At 40.9% G+C, this 23,085-nt stretch overlaps 3 protein-coding genes across 5 annotated transcripts; 1 reads left to right on the top strand and 2 right to left on the bottom strand.

Annotated features, from left to right (window-relative positions):
* Positions 1–829: 829 nt before the first annotated feature.
* Positions 830–11,346, bottom strand: SDHD (succinate dehydrogenase complex subunit D). The gene is made up of 4 exons (XM_046637591.1): positions 11,192–11,346; positions 7,752–7,868; positions 6,177–6,321; positions 830–1,806 (listed from the first exon to the last, which is right to left on the bottom strand). Exons 1-4 carry the CDS (start codon positions 11,241–11,243, stop codon positions 1,641–1,643), a joined length of 480 nt encoding a protein of 159 aa, XP_046493547.1. The 5' UTR covers positions 11,244–11,346; the 3' UTR covers positions 830–1,640.
* Positions 11,347–11,364: 18 nt separating this feature from the next.
* On the top strand, positions 11,365–13,423 carry TIMM8B (translocase of inner mitochondrial membrane 8 homolog B). The gene is made up of 2 exons (XM_046637592.1): positions 11,365–11,515; positions 13,021–13,423. Exons 1-2 carry the CDS (start codon positions 11,387–11,389, stop codon positions 13,186–13,188), a joined length of 297 nt encoding a protein of 98 aa, XP_046493548.1. The 5' UTR covers positions 11,365–11,386; the 3' UTR covers positions 13,189–13,423.
* Positions 13,335–23,060, bottom strand: NKAPD1 (NKAP domain containing 1). Of its 3 annotated transcripts, none has more exons than XM_046637588.1 (6): positions 22,930–23,060; positions 21,696–21,772; positions 19,483–19,583; positions 17,613–17,762; positions 16,644–16,697; positions 13,335–16,203 (listed from the first exon to the last, which is right to left on the bottom strand). In XM_046637588.1, exons 2-6 carry the CDS (start codon positions 21,762–21,764, stop codon positions 15,696–15,698), a joined length of 882 nt encoding a protein of 293 aa, XP_046493544.1. In that variant the 5' UTR covers positions 21,765–21,772; positions 22,930–23,060; the 3' UTR covers positions 13,335–15,695. The 3 variants fall into 3 exon arrangements, with proteins under 3 accessions (XP_046493544.1, XP_046493543.1, XP_046493545.1); XM_046637587.1 differs by lacking the exon at positions 22,930–23,060 and adding an exon at positions 22,379–22,923; XM_046637589.1 differs by lacking the exon at positions 22,930–23,060 and adding an exon at positions 22,379–22,923 and having other exon boundaries at positions 13,335–16,200.
* Between the last annotated feature and the right edge of the window lie 25 nt (positions 23,061–23,085).

The raw sequence follows: 23,085 nt of genomic DNA, 5'->3' as shown, positions 1-23,085 counted from the left end.
GCCACGGGGCCAGCCCCGCAAGCAAATTCTTACTGCACCTTTTGTTACATCACTGCTCGATGTGCTTAACTATTATTGCACTTATCACACTATATTGCAATCATTCACCTGTCCCAATTAGACTATCAATTCCTTTTAAGGGCAGAGAAATTCTTCTCTCTTTAGCCACAGTACCTGGTGCAGTGCCAATTCCATGGGGTTCTAAGTACCTACTGAATGAATGTTTTTGATTTCTACAATACCTTATGAAACTAATTCCTACTTTCCACTGACTGCCCAGGTTCGGGCCCTTTCTTCTACCTCTATCCTCTTAAACGTCCTTCTGCCTCTAGTTTATCAAACTTCCTAATATCACCTAAATTCTTTCTGAAGCACAGTTCTGATCATGCCCTGCTTAACTTTAGAAATCTCCCATTGCTGGTAGCCCCTACCTCTTCTCCCTGCTGCTCCAGCAGCTCACAGCAACCCACTGATTTTCCAAAGTGACAGCTCAGCTCTACCCTAATTACAAAACCAACCAGGCCCTGTGGCAGGCAGTACCCAACCAGCCTCCACTCTACCTTCTCAATCCTCAGCTAACGAAACTTGTTAGGATTAGACACCCTTTCTACCTAACACCTACTACTTAATCTTAATACTCTCCTCATACCAAACTACTCATACTCAGTATATGTCTGCCAATAACATGTAAGTCTTTTTTGTAGTACAGTACTTTGCATCTGATTACCTAACTGCTAAGCCCCAGAAGGAAATTTAAGCACTAGGTCCTGTTTTAGTGCTGTAGATGAAACACACACTCGATTCTATTGAATAAAACTAGGGACAGTTATTACATAAAAGAATACATTTTTATTATATAGCATTTTATTTTTAAAAAACTTTATTTTCATAGAATACATTTTCACATTGGCGAGTCCCATAGTGGGAAAATAACAATTTATTACTTACAGTTTTATATTTGTGGACAGATTATTTTAGGACAAGTAAAATAAACACATTTGAGGATTAAGTCTCAGCTTAGCATCTGTAATATTCTGATACATCTATAAGGGGATCTCTTCCCTACATGGAACTTCTCTATATTCAGAAGCTCTCCAGGCTCTTCCTAGGATTTAGAAATTAGTAATATGAAATACCAGCATTTCCTAATTTTAAAGTTTCCCTAGAACATGTAACCATCAGTAACTGGTATCGACTGAACAGAAAGGGAAAGTTTCAAAAATTAAACACTGCCTAATTTTCTGCAAAGTCTTTCCCTTTCTCCATCACTCCCGGGACAAATACAGATGTTTGATCAGGTAGTGATAGTAATAAAGGTGAATTCCCTTTAAGAGTTCGATAAACTAAAAGGCAAAAGCTCATATATAATGTTTAGTTACACTGTGAGTCTTGTGGGAAGCTGGGAGACAATCCCTCAACTCGCTAGAATATGGAACTCAGTCTCACAATTTCTTGGATACAGTTCCTCTCAAACCTTTTCCTCAAAGAGTAAATTCTAAAAACAACCAGGTGACTAGGAGAAGAGGTTTGTCACACCAATGGACTTATCTGTTATTTCCTCCCTATTGTGAGTTGAATGGCATGACAGAGCAGAGGCAAAGAGGTGTACAATCAATTCTCAAGGTATTAAGTCAAAAAGGTCACAGTTTCCACAGCATGGCAACAGCTTTGCAAATGCCCACATCATGATAGTTGAAATAACAAAGCCCAGCAAAGGTTAAAGCCGAGAGTGCCAAAAGGCCTGTCTGGGAAGCTTTCTGCAATGCATCCCCTCGAACATAGTCAGTAACAACTTGTCCAAGGCCCCTAAAGAAATAAAAAAATCACAGTACAAATGAAAAATCACAAGTGAAGTTAGAAGGCTATACAGATAACTTGGCTGCAAAAAATAATCAGTCAGCTTCAAAATGCAACTCATGGTAACAAGAACCATAAACCAAAATGAAGGATTCAAGAGTTTCCTAATAATATAATAAATTCTTCCTATTCTTCAGATTCAATTTTCCAGAATCATTTATATCAGAGACAGTAAATAATTACTACTCTATTTACAAAATCTAGGGTTTTTTCTTTCAAACTAAACCATATGCTCTACCGAGTTTTTCATTAATTCAAGAAGAATTTATCAGGCAGATATTATGTGCCAGAATCTGTTACAGATGTTGAGAGAAGAGCAAACAAGACAGCATCCCTGACCTTTATGGTACATTCTACTGAAGAAAAAGTACATACGTGCTCTAAAGAAATATTTTAGAAAGGATGACCTGAATGAGAAGAACATTCCAAATAAAAGTGACAATGATCTTGCTATCTTTGAGGAATAGTCAAAAGGTCAGTGCAGCTGGAGAACATGGAGATCAGAAGGCAAGGGCAGAAAACATAAGGCCTTGAAGGTCATGATAAGGAGTTTGAATTTTATTTGAAATACAATGGGAAGCCAGGGATGTGCTTTAAGCAGGGAATGACCTAATTTTACTTTGTTTTAAATAAGTTTTATTGAGATATAATTCATGTACCATAAAATTAACCCTTTTAAAGTGTACAATTCAAGGGCTTTTAGTATATTCACAGAGTTTGTGCAACATCATCACCATTTAATTCCAGAACATTTTCATCATCCCAAAAAGAAACGCTGTACCCACTAGCCCATTACCCAACCACTAATTTGTTTTCTGTTTCAATGGACTTGCCTGTTCTGGACATTTTACATAAATGAAATCATACAATATGTGGCCTTTTGTGTTGAGTTTTTTTCACTTAGCATGTTTTCAAGATTCAGCCATATTGTGGCAAGTGTCATTACTTCAATCCTTTGTATGGCCAAATAATATTTCTTTCTAAGAATATATCACATTTTGCTTAGCTATTCATCAGCTGATACACATTTGGATTGTTTTCACTTTTTGGCTATTATAAATAACACTTCTATGAACACTACTACACAAGTTTTTGTGTGGGGACATATGTTTTCAATTTTGGGAGTTATACACCTAAAAGTAGAATCATTGAGTCACATGGTAAACTCCACAACTTTTAGACGGAACTGCCAAACTGTCTTCCAAAGTGGCTGCAACGTTTCACATTCTCAACATTACATGAGGACTCCAACTTCTCCACAGCTTAGAGCCATTCTAGTGGGTGTGAAGTAGTATCTCATTCTGGTTTTGATTGGCATTTCTCTAATAACAAACAATGTTGAGCATTTTTTCATGTGCTTATTAGGCATTTGTATATCTTCTTAGGATAAATGTAATTTTACTTTTTAAAAAGGTCACTCTGGTGGTAGCGTGGCGAATGGACAGTGCAGGCAGGAGAAAGGGGGCAAGAGAAACAGAGAACTAGCTAGGAGGCAACTGAAGTAGCCTAGGCAAGATTGTTGGCTAACCCCAGGCTGTGACGGAGATATACTGTGGCGTGAGAACCCAGGCTATGTTTTGAGGAGAGAACTAACAGAAAAAGCTGATGGACTGGATGTGGGGTAAGACAAAAAGAAATATCCAGAATGACTCCCAGGATTTTTGGCTTGAGCAACCAGATTTAATTGAGTTAGGGAAGAAGAGGAGAGTAGGTGGTTTTGAGGGGAAATCAAGAGAGATTTGGGGGGAAAAAGAGTGATTTTGGCAATGTTAAATTCAGGATGACTATGAAACATCTAAGTGAACATGTCAGTTAGACAACTGGAAATATAAATCTGCAACCACGGGCAGAGGTCAGATCTGAGCTCACCTCTGGAAAGTGTGTACATGGAGAAATTAAGAAAGCCAAGACTGAGCCTGGGGTTCAGACCTTTATTATTTAGAAGTCAAACAAGACGACAAGGAGCTGGCAGAGGAGACCGAGAAGGTACAGCTGGTGAGGTGGAAGAAAACAAGGTACGTATGGCATCTAGGAAGTCAAAGAAACATTATTTAAGGAAGAAATGGTCAATTAAGTAGAATGCTGTTGAGAGCTGCAGTGAGTGGAGGACAGAGAATAGACAACTGGATTTGGAAAAATGAAGGTCTTTGGTGACTTTGGTAAGAAAGACTTCAGTTAAATAGTTGGGATAAAGGTCCAATTAATGTGTGTTAAGAGACTGGATGCTGAGGAACTAGTGCACAATTACAGACAACTCTTTCAAGTCTTTTTGTGTGTGTGAAAAAGAAGGACAATTAGTAAGGTAACTGGAGGAGAAACCAATAAAAAAAGCATTACTTTAGAATTATCTCTTATTGAGATTTTTCATTAATTTAGATGGATCTCCTTCCAAGAAACACATATTAGAGAAGTATTACTGTACCTGTGAGCTGATATTTTATATACAACTAGAATCCTTTATTTTGAAAAGTCTATCTGGTTAAAGGGTAATTCTCCTAACCCACCTCAAAACCCCAAGAAAGCAAAATCTCCTTTAACACTAGCTAGAAAATGCTTCTGACAAGTCACTTAACCTCCCTGAGGTTTCATTTCCCCATCCATAAAATAACAGGGTGGGTTAAGATACTCCCCTCGTCCTTTCAGTTCTAACAATCCGAAAACGCCTCCCCTACCCAGTGTCATACTGTCCTTGCCAAACAACATAAATGAACAAGTCAAGAAACCTGTTATTTACAATTTTCTAGGAGGTTCACTAACTTAGAAAGTCTAACAAACTACACCGGAAAAAATAAACAGAAACTGGAAATTCATTCATTCAACAGGTATTTACTTAGTACTGTGTGTCAGGTGCTGTTCTAGGCACTAAAGATATAACAGCAGACAAAATAGTCAAAAATCCATATGATACTTCATTTTTTAAAAAGGGCAAGACTGGGGCCAGCCCCGTGGCCAAGTGGTTAAGTTCACGCACTTTGCTTTGGCGGCCCAGGGTTTCATAGGTTTGGATCCCGGGCATGGACATGGCACCACTCATCAGGCCATGCTGAGGCGGCCTCCCACATAGCACAACCAGAGGGACCTACAACTAGAATATACAACTATGCACAAGGGTGCTTTGGGGAGAAGAAAAAAAAAAACATTGGGAACAGCTGTTACCTCAGGTGCCAATTTGAAAAAAAAAAAGAAAGGGCAAGACTGAACTATAGTATATAGGGATACACATTTGGGTGATAAAACTATGATGAAATGTAAACAAGTGATTACCACAAAAATCAGGATAACGGTTCCTGGTTGGGGGTTGAACAGTTATGACTGAGACAGAACACAAGAAGAGGCTTCTGGAGTAGGTGGCAAAGTTCTATTTCTTGACCTGAGTAGTATTACTGTTATAATAATTCATTAAGCCATAGATTTGATTTTTGTGTTTTTCTATATCCGAGCCTTCATTCTAGTGAGGGGAGACAAGGAATATACAAAATAATAAATAGATGACATAGTATAGTAGAAGGTAATGAGTGCCACTGAGAAAAATAAAACAAGAGGGAAGGATAAGGAACGTTGGAAGGACACTGCAATTTCGAATAAGTGGTTAGAGAAGGCTTCACTGAGAAGGTGACACATAAGATGTGAAGGAAATGAGGGAATAAACGAAGTATAAATAGAAAAAGTGAGTTTTAGGCAGAAGGAACAGTAAGCATAGAGCCCCGAGGCCTGGAGTGTCCCTGGCACGTTCAAGAAATGTCACAGAAGCCAGTGTGAATGAGGAGAGCGTATCTGGAGATAAGGGAAGAAATGGGGCCGGACCACATAGAATCTGTAAACCACTGTAAGAATTCTGACTTTTAGTTTGAGTAAGATTAGGAGACAACAAGCGGTTTTGAGAAGGGAAATGTCTTGACCTAACTTAATATTTTAAGAGGATCACTGGGGCTGCTGTGTTGGGAACAGACAGAACGGGGAGCAGTTAGGAGACTACTACTGGAATCAAGGATGATTACCAAGCTTAGGGCTTGAGCAAACAGAAGAAGGTAAATGCCACTAATTCAGATGAGCAAGAGTGCTGGAGGAAGAGACGTGGGGGGATCAGGAACTCAGTTTTTTATAACACACTATACTCAAATGCCTATTAGATATGGAAGTGAAGACATTGAGTAGGTGGGTACATAAATCTGGGCATATAAATGTTTTATATATATTTTAAAGTTTTCCACAGGTCTTGAGTAGCTCAATCAACTTCTCCCTCATATGCAACAAGGAGACAAGCTCACAGCAAACAAACTGAGCAGACGATGCAGTACTGAAGGGACTGCTGTACTTGCCAGTGGCTATGGAGAGTGAGCGCCGCAGCCAGGGAGTAGTCCATCGCAGAGCAAGGATTCAAATAAGCAGCTGGAAGCAGGCCCAGGAGCAAAACGCTGACAACCCTCTCACTAGTCCAGTGGAGAGATGCAGCCTTGGAACCAGCTAGACAAAAAAGGACCAAATTCATAAGAGTTGAAGGGGGAAACACATCTCTCACATTCAATATTTGCCACAAAATAATCCAAACTGACAGAATGGCAAACAGTATGCAATAAGACTCAACTCGGAGCATAAAGAGGGTGAGATTAAGAAGGTAACTGAGAGAGGTGCTATCTCCCTTGTCTGAAGTCTTTTAGCACAGGGCTTCTCAATGCCTACAAACACTGATTAGAAGACAGATCCGCTTTGCTGATAGGCAAGAAGATGGACGAAATGTCTTTGCAGAATTACTAATCTTGGACTTCAGTGTAATGGACAGATACCTTACAAATATAAGTTAGTGACACTTGAGGATTTCCTTTAAAATGTTAGTCTTTTATTTACACCTTGTAATCTTTGGAAGTAAGGAAATATTTAAAAAGCCTCCCAAAACAAAATTAAACCAGCCAACTCAAAGAGAAGCAAAATTCTGATGTCAAGTTTTAGGATCATGGTCCTTCTGTTCCATCACTTATAAATAGCCCAAAACAGATATGAAACATGAAAACTTCCTTTAAACAAGTGAAAAACAAAATGAGCTTTAAACATTTCTTTGAGAGTCTCTATCTTTTTTTGGTTACAGACTCCATTGGGAATCTAACAAAAGGATGGAGCTACTTCCTGGAAAAATGCATGTAGACAAAGACATTAAAAACAATGTACACAGTGTCAGGGGCTTTCCTTCAGTCCCATGCACACCAAGTTAAAACCACCCTGCTAAACCTAATTGAACTAAGCAAAGGAATGCAGAAATAAAAACTTTTCGAAGCTAAAATAATTCTAAAAAGCAGAAAAACTACAGTTGCCTAATTTCTCATAACTCGGATGCAAGCATCTCTAAATGGCTGACTCAAGTATCAAGAGAAGTCTTTATCTCTGTAAAATACTGATATTTCCAGACTTTAAAAATAATTAGTTAACTCATTATTCACCTATAGCTTTTTTAAGACTAATTTTAATAATACGTAAACAGTATTCATCCAAGAAATTCCATGATTTTAATATCAACCTAACAAGCAAGTCAATTACAGCTATAAATATGCATGACTTTTTTAATTGTCTACTATTCTAAAGTATCCACATCTGGCTCCTCTTCATTAGCTAAATAAATAAGAGTGACTAAACTATATACAACACTCTTCCTACAGAGCGATTTTCTTTTTAAAAAACTAAAATTTTTGAAAAGACATAGACCAGAAGGTTCTCTATGAATGTAAATGGCATCATACAACCATGCTGGCATTATCTGCTCAAAGGTGTAGGCTAGGTCTTCATTTGACAGAGTTAGACATAAGAGGTCCCACCACAGACAGCAAGTCCTGCCAGTAGCGTGATAATTAGCCCAGATGAAGATGGCCAGAGCCCAGAAAGCAGAGCCAATGGAGAAAACATACAATGGCGGGTGGGTGACAGGTGAATTTGCTGCGTTCCACACCATCCTGGGGTAGGTCGGTCCTGAAGAAATGCTGAGACTTGAGCAGGTCTGATCACTGAGGTTCGGAGCAAGAGAGCTGAGGAAAGAACCATTAAGGGGATGATAAGCACCTCTCCTTTAACAGGATTGACAGACTTTTTTTTTTAAAGATTTTATTTTTTTCCTTTTTCTCCCCAAAGCTCCCCAGTACATAGTTGTATATTCTTCGTTGTGGGTCCTTCTAGTTGTGGCATGTGGGACGCTGCCTCAGCGTGGTTTGATGAGCAGTGCCATGTCCGTGCCCAGGATTCGAACCAACAAAACACGGGGCCGCCTGCAGCGGAGAGCACGAACTTAACCCCTCGGCCACGGGGCCAGCCCCTGACAGACTTTCTAAATGATCATAGGCAAGCTACTTAACCCCAAATAGGATAACACCTCATCTCTAAAATGAGGATGGCATCTATTTCACTGGGTTGCTGTGAGGTCAGACTAAGCAGCCACTGAAAGATCGAACTGTCAATGAACCACTTACGTAAAAGGACTTCACTTTTACTAATTTTAAAAAGTAAATTATGGGGGTTGCTGCAGGCGGCCCAGTGTTTCGTTGGTTTGGGTCCTGGGCGAGGACATGGTACTGCTCATCAAACCACGCTGAGGTGGCGTCCCACATGCCACAGCTAGAAGGACCCACAACGAAGAATATACAACTGTGTACCAGGTGGCTTTGGGGAGAAAAAGGAAAGGATAAAATCTTTAAAAAAAAAAAAAAAAAAGTAAATTATGGGGGCCGGCCCCATGGCCGAGTGGTTAAGTTCGCATCCTCCACTTCACCAGTTCAAATCCTGAGTGCAGACATGGCACCACTCATCAGGCCATGCTGAGGCGGCGTCCCACATGCCACAACTAGAAGGAGCCACATAGTATAACTACGTACTGGAGGGATTTGGGGAGAAAAAGCAGGAAAAAAAAAAAAAGATTGGCAACATTTGTTAGCTCAGGTGCCAATCTTTAAAAAAAAAAAAGTAAATTATGGCTCCTTTCTCCTTCCATGTATTCATCTATTCATGCAACAAACATTCACTACATGTAAGATTATGCTCTGCACTGGAGCAAGAGATAAAAGACAAAGTCTTTGTCCTCAAGGAATTCAGTCTAGTCTGGGAAGTTCATCTACTACTGTCTTGCTTCTCAAGATTAATTTCTCCACTTGTATTCTTGAACTCATCCCTCTCTGTCCCCTTTGGGATCCTGTCTCTTGGTTAAAAAACAGACAGACCAGGTTTACCCAACTCCACCACTTACTAGCTGTGAGATGATGAGCAATTAAGTTAAACAGGTTCTCTAAGCCTGAATGTCCTCATTTGTAAAATGAAGTAACAGCAGGTCATAATACTCTGTTGAAAATTAAACAATATATGCAAGGTGCTCAGCATAATTCCCAGAATGTTATAAGCACTCAATAAAAGGTAAAAATTTCTCTCCTGTATCTTTAACCTCTCCTTCCTTCCTATTGGTCATTTTGCCTCAATTGATGTAATATACTTAACCCTTCCCTTGATCCTATGTCCTCTAATGCCTGTGCACTCTTGCCCTGCTCTCTTTCTTTCCTTTCTAACCATGCTTCTTTAAAGTGTCGTCTAAATCACTTCAACTTCCTTACTTTCCTATCATTTTTCAACTCTGAAACTTGTTTTCATTCCCACCAAAGCTGTTTTGGCAAGTCCCCAATGGTCTCCATGGGGCCATATCCAACAGGTACTGTTCAGTATCCATCTTATTGAGCCTTTTTGCATCACCTGGCATTGGTGGCGTTTCCTCCCTTCTTTTCTTTGACAAAACTCTCTTCTGGTCCTCCCTTTGATTCTTTGGCCATCCTATATCAGCCTCGTCCTGCATTCACTCTTAAACATTTTCCCAGGATTCTATCATCTCCCCATTGCTCTCTTTGCTTCCTGTGCCCACCCCTGGCCATTTCGTCCACTCAGCTTCTATTACGTATAAGCTGATGACACCCAATTCTGTACCTCTAGCCCTGGTATCTCTCCAGAGTTTCAGGAGTTAAAGTGCCTGCTCAGTATCTCCCCTGAGATATCCTACGTGGCCCTCAAACCATGCCAAAAACTAAAATCATTCTTTAACTCACTTTCTCATCCAAACCTGGCTCCCATTTGCATGTTCCTTACTTGATTTAATGACATCCCAGCTACTCTTTAACCTAACCCGGAAATCTGCAAGTCATGTAGGACTTTGTCCCTAAATTCAGTCAATTGATAAATCATATTGATCTAACTCCTTAACATTTCTTGAGACAATCTTCTCTTTTTTGAACTACTTTCCAAGTTCAAGACCTCACCATCCTTGCCTGGACTACTACAACAACAGTGTCCTATCTGATCTCCCTGACTTGTGTCTTAGCCTGCCCCATCTCCCATGATAGCCATCCACCACATTTGTACCAAAGTGCTTAATCTGCTGCAAACATATGTCAAATCTTTCAATGGCTCCCCTTCATACCCGGTAAAATGCATACTCCTTTTCAAGACAAGTTCTTCTGTGATCTGACTCCAGTTCACCTTTATAGATTCATCTCTCATTTCTCAACTTGAGCTTCACACTCCAGTATCTGATTTGTTTTGTTTTTTCTCATACCAAGCAGTTTCTACAACTTCATCAATGCTTTTGCTCATCCCTGCAGCTCTACCTGTGATGTGCCCTTCTTCCCATAGCTATCCTTATCCTCAAGACTCAAATCAGGCACACCTCCTTCAGGAACCAGGGCAAGGTAATCTTTCCAAAATAGAGCTAAATGTATTCTTCCTCTGGACTAGCATAACAATTTACGTACAACACAATTCTTTTTGCTTTATGTTAAATTATGCTTATATGCGTTTTCCCTATAAAAATGAAAACTCTTTGAGCGCAGGAACTATGTTTTATTCACATTTATGCTAACCTTACTAGAGTACCTGGTATAACCCAGTTCCATGATTATCGAATTGATCCCCCCCACCTCTACACCAACTGCAGGGGAAATGGGCAAGACCAGGCTTTGGCACTTAGATTCCAACACACTTTTCTGTTTCAGGGTGGGAGCATTCGAAGGACAGTGAATGGGGAGAAAAAGAGAACTTTTAGGAATAGCCTCAGCAGGACTGTAACTTCCAGAAGAAGCTCTTTGTCACATTACCCCATCACCACGCCAGCCTAGAGCAGCGGAGATACGCGCTCGGGCGAACATCTGGGTCAGGAAGCAAGGGTGGTCACTGCTGTGGTTTCGGCAGGAGCCAGAGCGGCCAAAGGAAAGGAGGAGGGATTCCCTGCTCAAGAGGTCTCACCACCCTGCAGACGAATCCTCAGCGCATGTCCTTCCCCGGCTGGAGGCTGGGCTAAGAACCTCCAGCCGCTAAGATTCCTCACCTCGGCCTCCTTGGGCACCGCAGAGGACACTCAGCCTCCAGAGAATCGCCATCTCGCTCCTGAAGGCTCAAGGTCATCCAGCAACCCGGAAGCAGTTATACGACAACTCCCGCCCCACAACGGTGAACGAAAACAACGAAAAGGAAAACACAGCGTGAACCGGAAGTCGGGTGTCCGCGCGCGTGCCCGCTGCGCATGCGCATACGCGTTCGACGGAAGGTCCGGAGTCCAACGCGGAGAATGGCGGACTTGCGTGAGGCGGATGAAGCGGAACTGCAGCGCCTGGTGGCGGCTGAACAGCAGAAGGCGCAGTTCACTGCACAGGTGCGGGGACAGGGACCAGGGTGAAGAGAAAGGAGGGTGAAGTACAGGTCCCGGGTACAGTAGCGGCGCAGTGAGGCCGCCTGATGCTCCATCTCTGCTACGCCAGCTTCCCCTCACAGCAGAGAGGACTTGGCTGCTGGTGACCGATAGTGCTCAGGTGCCGCTAAGCAGGCCCAGCCTGGGGAGACGAGAAGGTGTCAAGCAGAAGAAAGAGTTGGGCGACGGAAGGGCATGGGAGCCTGCGTTGGCGGCGAGCTCTCTGGGCTGGCATTCAGAAGATCTGGGTTCTAAGCCTGCCTCTGCCTCTTGCCGGCCACGTGCCCCTGGACAAGGCACCCATCCACTGAGTCTTGGTTTCGTTGTCGCTCGCTGCCTTACTGGATTGTGAGGATCATATGCGACAATGTATTTGAAAACGATAGAGCAGTAGAACATAATCGGACAAAGATGGGCTCTGGAGACAGTCTAGACTATTAGATTAGAACAAGGGTTTTTTGAAGCCCTTTAGGCATGGTTGCAACCCTGGCGTCGTCTCTTACTAGCCGCACGACCTTGGGCTAATTACTTAACCACACCTCTTAAACGGAGGTGACAGTCGTCTTTTAGGGCTGCAGAAAAGATTGACTGAATGTTTAGTACCCAGCCTCCCAAAAAGTAAGTCTTTAGTAAATGGTTATTTTCTAACCCCCCTTTTTTAGGAGGGGGAGGGCTCGTTGGGGAGAAGTAACAAGAATCCTGATTAGAAATCTTAGGGTCCTGAACATTATGAAAGTGCACAGTTTCTGTGCCTGTATTTGCATTTTTCAGGAGAGTGGATCCATAACCGTCATCGGATTCTCAAAATATGACCATTACCCCCCAAAGGTTAAGAACTCACCTACTCTGTAAGGGATGGGTTTGGAATGAGATGAGTGCAGTGGTTTGGGGGAATTAATTCGTACCGTACCTTCCTTCCCAGTTTACACTGGTGCTAGTTTGAGAATATAAGAGAAGGTATTAACCCTGCCTGAAAATTTACAATCTGATTAAGAACTTGACACAAAAAGAAAATAATAGACAGTGGCCTTCAAGGAGGTAAGAATTTTAACTGTTTTAAAGGATAGGGAAATCTTTAGGGAGGGCATTCCAGGAGTATTATTAAGAGTCAAGTTGAGTATGCTTTATGTGGACCTCATTGAAACAGTACAGACTGGAGATTAAATAAGGGAGTGCCCTGAGTGGCTAACAGGGAAATTGATACATTAACAAACACAGGGGTGACTTGATGGGAAGTATTTTTTAATTACTAAAAAGGAGAAAAACAGAAAAGGAGAGGATAGAGGATTGTTGCAATGTAGGGATAAGGATCTAAGCCACCTTGATGACAAATTAGTGAGGAAAGAGGAGAGCCCATAGTTTGTTGATTGAAAGAATGATTTAGTCAGGTGACGGAAAATGGGAAGGAAATAGAAAATTGGTAGGCCTGTCTGCAGACCCCAATGGTTACTATTTTTCCTTCCTCTTAGGTGCATCACTTCATGGAACTCTGTTGGGATAAATGTGTGGAGAAGCCAGGGAATCGCCTAGACTCTCGCACTGAAAATTGTCTCTCTAGCTGTGTGGACCGCTTCATTGACACTACTCTTACTATCACCAGTCGGTTTGCCCAGATTGTACAGAAAGGAGGGCAGTAGGCCAGCCCCTGGGACAATGACAAAAGAAGCAAAAGACTTGTTATTAAGCAGATTGAAGGGCCGGTGGGGGAAGGTTGTCAACCCACTGTCAGTCAGGTCAACTTCAGGCTATTACCAAGCCTGTTGGTACGAAAAAGGAACAGATCAAATGTTCAAAAAGTGAATTTTATTTATTTGGAATTCAGAAATTCCATGTTGTATCACAATAGTTATTCAATAAATGTCAATTCTCCAACTCTTTTTTTTTTTGGAATCCCATTTTAGGATTTAATATAGAAATCTCTGATTGGCAAGAACACTAGAAATAAATATGTTCCAAAGCCAGTACTGCAAATGGGAGATCTTAGGTTTTGATGAGCCACCCTAAGCCATATTTAAGGGGGCTGGAAGAAGCATCCAAGCTTTAGCCTAAGGCATAGAAGAGAATTTGGGGTTGAGCAAGGTGAAGAACAGGAAACAGCTTTATTGCTTATACGTGACCAAGAAAAGGTAAACATGGCAAACAAAACAAAACAGGCAAGATGTATATTCGCTGGGAAAGAGGCCTGCTAGTGTGGGAGGAAGGGAAAGTCAAGACCTAAATAGAAGCCACTTCCTGGAGATGCCTTGTTCCACTGGCCCATCTTCCCGAGTCTGTGCTTAGAATCAGTAATTTTATAGCACAGAAACAATGCTAAAAATATATATGCTGAAAATCCCTTCCAACAGATTTCACTTGCTCCAAGAACAAAACAATTGCTTTAGGTTAAGAGGTAGTAATTATAGACTGTTCTTCCCCCCTTGGGCCCCTACCAGTCCCAAAGGTAAAAATATACACCATGGAACACTGATAATTGAGTACCGAAGTATTAATATTTCAAATAAATATCCCAAAAGGTAGCACCTGCTTATAATCAAGGGATAGGGAACCTCTGGCCAACCATGTATTTTATGACTAAGAATTTTAATAGAAATCTGTTCTGTAAAGAGAACAAATTTAGTAGTTAGAACCACAAAGTATTACCACCTCATGGAATGCTGTCATAGTTATATTCTATTGCTGGTGTCTTACACTGTCCTGCTACCATGAAATATGTTTGTATTACACATGGGAAAAGTAAGGCTAGGGATGTTAACTTACCTGCTCTGAACCTCATAACCAATCAGTGGCAGAACCAAGACCAAAGTCTGAGTTTTCAAGCTTTTTACTCAGCCCATGAAGCAACCACCAGGAAAAAACAATGTGTCACCTGATCTGTCATAATGAAAAAATTCACTTGTGTTCTGCCAGCCTTCGTTCAAAGATGTTTTGGTTTCTTGAGAATTAACATAGTAGGGATCACAGTACAGTCATGCGCCACATAAGGATGTTTCGGTCAACAACAGACCCATGTGCAACAGTGGTCCCATAAGATTAGTACCATATAGCCTAGGTGTATAAGTACCCTCTGATGTTTGCACAACTATAAAATCACCTAACGACACATTTCTTAGAACGCATCCTCATTGTTAACCGACACATGACTGTATCTTAGCAAAGGGAAATAACCAAAGGCAGACTGGGAAGAAGTGGCTATGTCCCTGAGAAGCCTGTTTCATTCTGGAACTGATTGAACCTAGTTTCAGGGAAAACCTAAAGTTCATTAACAGATCTAAAAATGAACAAGGAAGATAACATTTAAATGGCAGTTGCTGCCCTGAATCCTGTTCAGAGCACCATTAGATGGCATGACTAATTCCTCATTCTTCCCCATTTGGTTGAGGACTTACCTAAGACAACTGAAGAAATAATTTTGAACACAAGTCCATTTAGGCAATATGCACCAATGGAACTAGAAAACCACTTTGTATCCAATTACCATGTTTAGGGGTATACTGAGTAGCCACTGACCCTGTCCAGCAGGGGAATTTGACAGAAAATCCTAGTCTCTTCTAATACCAGCTGTCGATGGATGTTATCATGAAGGGAAAATGTTCTTATGCTCATTTCCTCATTAAGTAAATAGGACCACACCTGTGGGGCCAAAATACAGAAAGATCAAAGCACCAAGAATGAAGACAAAAAAAGTCAAGTTGTGGCACCTGCTATATAAACAGACGAGAGCAACTTGATGTTGCCTTATACCATCCTACACAGCACTGGTTCCAATCCACCTCTTGATCCCATTCCTTGCTTTCCCCAAATCCAACATTCCAATTGGTGTACCCAGGTCATTACTGGATTCAGCTTTCTGGGTCCTTTAATTTGCTGTATATGCACTCTATGCTAAAAGTGATTAATTGCCAAAAAATAATCTCTTCAAGAAAACTTAATAACAAAATACCAGATTCCCTATTAACAGTAAGAGGGTCAAGTTTAACAGGCCAAAATGAAAGATAAGAAGTCTGTGAGAACGTATACAGATGGCACAGGACAGCTCTGACCTCAGGCCCCCTGTGCTGAGCAATACAGTCAACAGGAAACCCCAAGGTGTAAAAGCTGTAAATAGCCAGGGTCTCATGGAAACTGGAGAGTGTTTCTTTCTCATTTAGTCATCCTCTGAACTCTCGGCAGACCTTTCATCTGTAGCCACTTTCCAATTTGTGCGTTTGTTTGTCCTCTCCTGGATTTCATTGTTAACTACAGGGATATGAACTTTTTTCTCTCTCTTTTTCCTCTTGGTTTTCTTAGTGTCTCTTTCCTCACTTTCCTCAGAACTGCTGGATGCGGAATCATCTGACCGGGAACTGTCACTTTCTGCCTCTAAGAATAAAGCAGGTTTTCTGAGAGACTTTTTCCTGGATTTTTTCTTGTGCTTATGTGGTTGTTTCCTTTTCCTGGTACTAGAAGCCCCAGTTTCTTCTGAGAACTCGCTTGAGGAATCTGCTGTTATATCTGTGGCTTCCTTTTTGCTTTTCTTCTGTTTTTTGTGTGACTTTTTTTTCTGCTTTTTTTTGTGGGCTTTCTTTGACTTCTTGTGTTTGTGAGATTCATGGGAAGATGATTTTACCTGAGGAGATGTTTTTTGTCCATTGGTAATATCTTGCTGATCACTACTAATAAAAAAAGAGAAACTTTTACCCAAGAAAATAAAAAGTGTATTTATATTTTACTATTCCACATTCTAGACAGGAAGTTGGGGGTTAACACCTAAATATTAAATCAGAGCTTTGACACAGGGTTACTAAGCGACTATCACCTTCACTGAGTTTTTGTTTCCTTATCTTTAAAATGAAGATAAAAATTCTAACCTGCCATACTGAGTTACTGTATGGAATCCTATATATAAAACCTAAGTGCTATAGATACACAGAACACCAATGAGGGAAAGGCAAAACACCAATGGTCTCCCAGCTAAGTTGCCTATTATTTCTCTGATTACATTTTTAATGGCACATGTTATATCCTTTGTAAAAATCAGGAACTCAATTCATAGTCTGGACTTTGTACTAATCTTAGTTTGTAACTTTTTCTTCAGTAAGCCTATTTGCCTTACCTGTCTGATTCAAATTCTTCAGGGTATAACTCTTTATAACCACTGTGACCCCATCTGTAAGATGACATATTTTATTACACATACTATAAGGCAATGCATACATTTTTAAAATTAAGACAAATGAGACTTACGAGCACATGCTTACACAGATATACACACAGAACAAAGAAAACAGAGATAAAGTAGAGCCAACGCCACATTATAGCTCAGTAACTTAGTTGGCTGTATTTTCTGTACCGCACACTATCATTTCAGACACAAAGGATTCCTTTGTCCATCTGTAAGAGAACTTGCCCTTCTCTTCCTTAAGAAACACTAAGGAACACTCATACTCTGCTCGTTAGCTGTGAAGTACTTCTCCAAAAACACTTCACAACATAATGCTGTCTACATTGGGACAATTTTTTTTAAATTACAACTTTACTGAGATATAATTCATATACCATAAAATTCACCCTCTTAACATGTACAATTCAGTGGCTTTTAGTATATTCAGAGTTGTGCAACCATCACCACTATCTAATTTCAGAACATTTTCATCACCCCAAAAAGAAACTCTACCTGTTAACTCTCCATTCCTCCCTCTTTTGTAGCCCATGGCAACCACTAATCTACTTTCTTTCTCTAGATTTGCCTATTCTGGACATATCATATAAAAAAGAATCAGACAAATGCCTTTTGTGTCTGGCTTTTTTCACCTAGCATAATGTTTTTAAGGTTCATCCATGCTGTACCATGTATCACTACTTTATTCCTTTTACTGCCAAATAACATTCAATTACCATTAAATATACCACATCTTGTTTATTCATTCTTAGTTGATAGACATCTGGGTTTCCTCTTTTTGGCCATTATCAATAGTTATGCTATGAACATTTGTGTACAAGTTTCTGTAGCGATAATTAATTTTTAAAAGTATACTTTCTCAGGCCAAATAGCATTAATGGTCACAAGAATTTAGTCACAAACCTGTCTGGCATGTTAGCTTCATAATCATATAACTTCTTGTTCCAGGATTTAGCCTTAAGAAAATCATCTTCTAATGTCCCAGAAATTTCATTCTTTGGCCTCCAATAGTCTCTTTGACTTTCTTCATCAAAACCATCACTACGCATCCGGCTATAAAACAGAAGAACTTTTAGGTTTAGAAGCAATCTGTGAGGTTACTTTATGGAACATCATGCACAAAATTCATTGAACAAGCTAAGGGGAGAACAAAACAACCTGATACCTAATGTTAAAAAAAAAAATAACGTGAGAGCCAGCCCTGGCCTAGTGGTTAAAGTTCAGCACTCTCACTGCTTTGGTGGCCCCGGTTTGTCTCCCAGTTGCAGAACCACACCACTCATCTGTCAGTTGCCATGCTGTGGTGGTGGCTCACACAGAAGAACTACAAGGACTTATAACTACGATATACAACCATGCACTGGGGCTTTGGGAGAAAAAAAAAAAATTGGGAAAATACATGATCTGTTCCTCTCTATAAGTCTTTACAGTTGTCCAATGAAAACCAGACCATTACTACTCATTCTATTACAGAGTACAGACAAAATGACTTCTGGACTGCGGCATGCTGTAGCTCCCTCACTGGTTTTCAACTAGGAGGGCATGCAAAGAAGGAAGCAGAGCATAATCACAGCTGGGGACATTTCAAACTACTCTAGAGATTTTGAAATACAACCCCTTCCCTGAAAACCAGCAACCTGCTATAGTGAGCAAGGCCTAACCCATGAGTATGTTGGGGTACGAGAACCACTGATCCCGCCTGTGCTTATATGTTGAGTAACAGGTCACCAAGCCAGCTAATCAGTTATCAAAAATGTTTAAGGGCCTCCTATGTGCCAGGGACTGTTCTAACTGCTGGGAATATAATAGCAATTGAGGCAATCAGAATCTCTGCCCCTAAAGAGATTGTTATTAAAAATTTATTCACCATGACAAGCATTAATAGTCCACTTTAAAAAAAAATATTTTGTTCATGGAAATGCCACTTGGAATTGAACAACCAATACAAAACAAATCATCATCTTCAGTAACTGTACTTCTAAATTCTCAAAGGACCATCTTTTTAGAAAACAGACTGAAAAGATATTTATTTTTATGTTGAGACTCTGACTTCTTTAACATGGATACCCTGAATACTTTATTGTCTGAAGCCGTTCACACCCCCCAAAGTCCACATACTCCACAGGCACAATCACTCTCCTTAAATATCTTACTATTAACTATTTCCCTGGGTGGCTTTAGAAATCAGCATTATTACTTTATAGTCATTTTTCATACACAGAGCTCTACACTAGCAGGCATATGAGGCCCAAGAGATGTTCCCAATACTCAGACGCTTCTATACCTCCACGGGTAAGACAACTAAGCCTGCACAATCCTTCATATTCACATTCAAATTATTAAGAAGGTAATGTGAAAGGCTGTGTGACTTGGCAAAGATAGTGAGTAGATGGAGTAAACAAAAGGCTGAGAGAGAGAATGAAAGACTAACAGGGGAAAGGAGTCAATGATCAGTTAAGTGACCAGAAGATACCAATAGAAAATCTTAAGTAAAAAGCCATCCAGCAAAGTCAGAATTCACAGAATCTCTGAAGTTTACAATTGTTTAAGGTAGAATTTTTAAATTCTCCATTGCAAACAAATACAAAGAGTGAGGCCATATGCATCCTGGCCATTACCTTTATGCTTGGGTCTAGATTTATGAGAGTCAGAAGACTTAGGGACTCACAGAACTGAGTTCATCTATCTTTAGCACACCAAAGTGTTTTTAAACAAAAGTTGATGATTCTGAGTAAGATGAGAATTATTACAGTTCTCAGAGCTGCAACTTCACCTTGAACTGCTAGGTAACATTTCCCTTTTAGTCCCCCGGTAAGCATCTTCCATCTGTTTCTCCAGTTCTCTTATTTTCCACATATCCGATTCCTCCTGAATCTAGATTTTTTAAAAAGGAAAGAAATAAAAATAAGTTAACAAAAATAACTTTACATCACAGAAAAGTAACTGAAGATACAGTCTGCACTAATTATTGGATTACAGACTGGGTTACAATGAGGAACCTGGGAAGCAAATCCTGGTTTCTCTAGAGTGGTTAAAAAAATCTGACCCCGTAAATCACAAATAAGTAGAATTTTGCAGCAAAAGGAGAACTTTTTAACCCCTACAAAGACACACTTACCACCTCATCAATTTTGCAATTATGCTGCAATTAGCAAATGATAATGTCTTATGTTTCTAAAATGCTTTATGATTCTAATTGTATCATCTCAGTTGAAACTTAAGCAATCTTATGAGGAAAACAAAGCAGGTACCATTATTACATTTTACTGAGAAGAAACAAAAGCTCAGAGATTTTACCAAAGTCAAAAGCTGGTAAGGGCAGGTCTTTAAACTTTCTAGGCTAAGTCTCTTTTCACAACATTATAATCTTTGTTAAGCAAAGCAAAACAAAATAGAACAAACAGTATGAGAACTGCTGGAGAATTTCCTGAAAAGCAGATTACAACTGCCCAAAGAACAAGAATACACTTTATTTCTAAGTCTTCATGTAATGTTTTGTTCGATCTGTGGTTGGTTTCTCTCTTTTAGCCACGACTTTCAAATCCAAGCTCACCACCCAGCTAGGGGTTGTTTAAGCTAACGACAGAGGCTGCTTAGGTAACAATTACACCTTCACTCACAATCAAAATATCAGGTAATATGATAGTAATAACACTTATGATCAAACTAGGAGTTGTACAGTTCACCAAAGAAAACCAAAGGGTCCTCGGCCCTCTTTTCATCATATGTGCTCTCCTAGGTGACTGCATCTCTTCTCATGACCTCTATCAATTCCCACATATCAATAATCCCCAAACCTTTATGTCCAGCCTCAACTTTTCTCCTTTCCTCCAAGTCTGAATTTTCACCTGTTTGGACATCCTATAAGCACCTCACCATCAACATGTACAAAACCAAACTAATTACCTTTCCCCTCACACTTGTCCCTTTGCTTTTGTTTCTCATCTCAATTAATGGCATCATCATCATTCACCCATTCAATATACATAACCCAAGATGTTTATATTCGATTCTATAATTATCATTATCATCCTATAAGTCACAAAGTTCTTTGGATTCTATCTCCTAAATTCTTCATCTTCATCAGTACTATCACTGCTTTCATGCCAACCCCTCACTCTCTCTCATCTGAAACACAGTATTTACCTAACTGATTTCTCTACTGTTTCACCCATCTGCTCTATCCCCCACCCAGCTAACAAATCGTCTTTCTAAAATACAATTATGTCACATCCTCCTTAAAAACATTTGATGGCTGCTTTATTGCCTAGAGGAAAAGTCTAATCTCCAAGCATCATAATCCAACTCTAATTTATCACTCAGGCCTCATCGTCACTATACCCCGCATTCCCTATTTTCTGGATGCACACAATTTCTTGCCATGCCCCAAGTGCTTCATGCACTATCTGGTTGCCATGTTAGTACATGATGTTCTGTCTGGAATGATCTTTTACACCTGGCAAACTTGAAACTGTTCATCAAGAACTAGTTCAGGAGCCGGCCCCGTGGCCAAGTGGTTAAGTTCACGTGCTCTGCTTCGGCGGCCCAGAGTTTCATGGTTTGGATCCTGGGCATGGACATGGCACCGCTCATCAGGCCATGCTGAGGCAGCATCCCACATGCCACAACTAGAAGGACCCACAACTAAAAATATACAACTATGTACCAGGGGGCTTTGGGGAGAAAAAGGGAGAATAAAATCTTAGAAAAATAAAAAAATAAAATAAAAAGGAATTAGTTCTAATATCAGCAACTCAAATACCACCAGTTCTGTGAAGCCTTTCCTAATTCCCCGAGGCAGATTTCACTATTCCTTCCTCAGTGCACTAAAGCACTTTGTATATGTCTCTGTTACAAGTACTTATCAAATTATATTGCAATTATCTATTTTATTCATCTTTGTATCTCCCAACTGTACCAAAATAATGCTAGGCGCACTGCATACGCTCATCGAAGGCTGAGAAATAACGAGGTTCTACCTCTCACCTTATTGTGAGCATCTGTGTGCCGGATGACATTCCTCAGGAGGACTTTCCCCAATGGAACCCGGGACATTCTTCAATCTGAAATGAATCAATAAATAACATTTAATAATAACAATTCTCTTTATTACTTGTCTTCCATTACAATGTTATAAAGAAGCGTATGGTAAAGGAACGATCACTGAACTGGAAGTCAGAGATCCTGAGGAATAGTTTTTCCTTCACCATTAAAAGGGGGAAATGCCTGACCACACTAATGTCAGGATGAAAGGAGATAATGTACACAGGAGTTCTTTGAAACTGCACAAAATTAAGTGCTTTCAAGAGCATCATTTTATTTAATCCTCAAAATAACTCTATTATTTTATATAAGGCAAGTAACTTCCTTCCTACTTGGTAGATGAAATTCCCTTAAAGCCATAACTTGCCCCAGGCGACACAGTCCAAGGCAAACGAGGTCCTGATTAGAAATCAACTCTGGAATCCCAAAATTAGTTTGCGAATACCTAGACTTGAGAGCCTCAGGGATCACAAATGTCAACAGTAACAAAAACTGAGACCCAAAACCATCGAATGCAGAGATACCCTCAATTTCTCCATTTAGGGGAATTTCATTTTCTATTCTGACAGGGATATTCACGTGTGCACTAGCAGGGGCTTTGTGCAACCACCCCACCACTCACTCACCCCTCGATCCTGAGGAAATCAGGCATCTTGTTAGTGTGAGACGAAGAACCACTCCATTACAAGATCTCCTCCGACCCAGGAAGCCAAGGAGTCAGGGCTCAAAGGCAGCTCTGCAGCTTCACCCGAGTCCTTCGTGAAAATGCAGCCTTCCCACGGGTTATTCTGCCCTCACCCGCGGCCCAGGCCACGGCTGCCTTTCCCCCAGCCCAGACCGACAATCTCTCCGGACCGAGGCCCGAGGCTGCGCCGGCGCGGGATCCGGACGGCGGGGCGGCTGGGGCATTCCCCGCTCACGCTCCTCCGGGATGGCCCCGGGGGGTGGGTTTCGCTCCCCAGAAAGGATGGGGACGCGCTGGAGGGGTATGGCCGTCGACTGGGCCCCAAGAAGCATCTAGCGTGCCTGAAGGGGGAGTTGAGGCTTCCAAGTGGAAGAGAGAAAAAACACCCCCATTTTTGTCACCGGGATCCCTGCCCCCCTGCGGCCACAGAGCTCCCGGTAACCTTCCCTCCAAACGCCCTCCCCACACAAATACACACAAACACACCCATACCGTGCGCCGCAGCCTCGCGTGGCGGGGGTGGGGGGAGGAAGCGGTCTGCGAGAAAAGCGAGCAGGCTTCCCTTTCAGACCGGAAGTCGTGCTCCTGAGAAATTCTTCCCACCAACAGGACGCCCAGAGACTCCCACAGGGAGGGTTTCCAGGACAC

The sequence above is a fragment of the Equus quagga genome, chromosome 14 (assembly GCF_021613505.1).
Source record: "Equus quagga isolate Etosha38 chromosome 14, UCLA_HA_Equagga_1.0, whole genome shotgun sequence".
NCBI classification, from domain to species: domain Eukaryota; kingdom Metazoa; phylum Chordata; class Mammalia; order Perissodactyla; family Equidae; genus Equus; species Equus quagga.
Note: the sequence above shows the minus strand (reverse complement) of the source record. Positions and strands in the feature narration are given on the sequence as shown.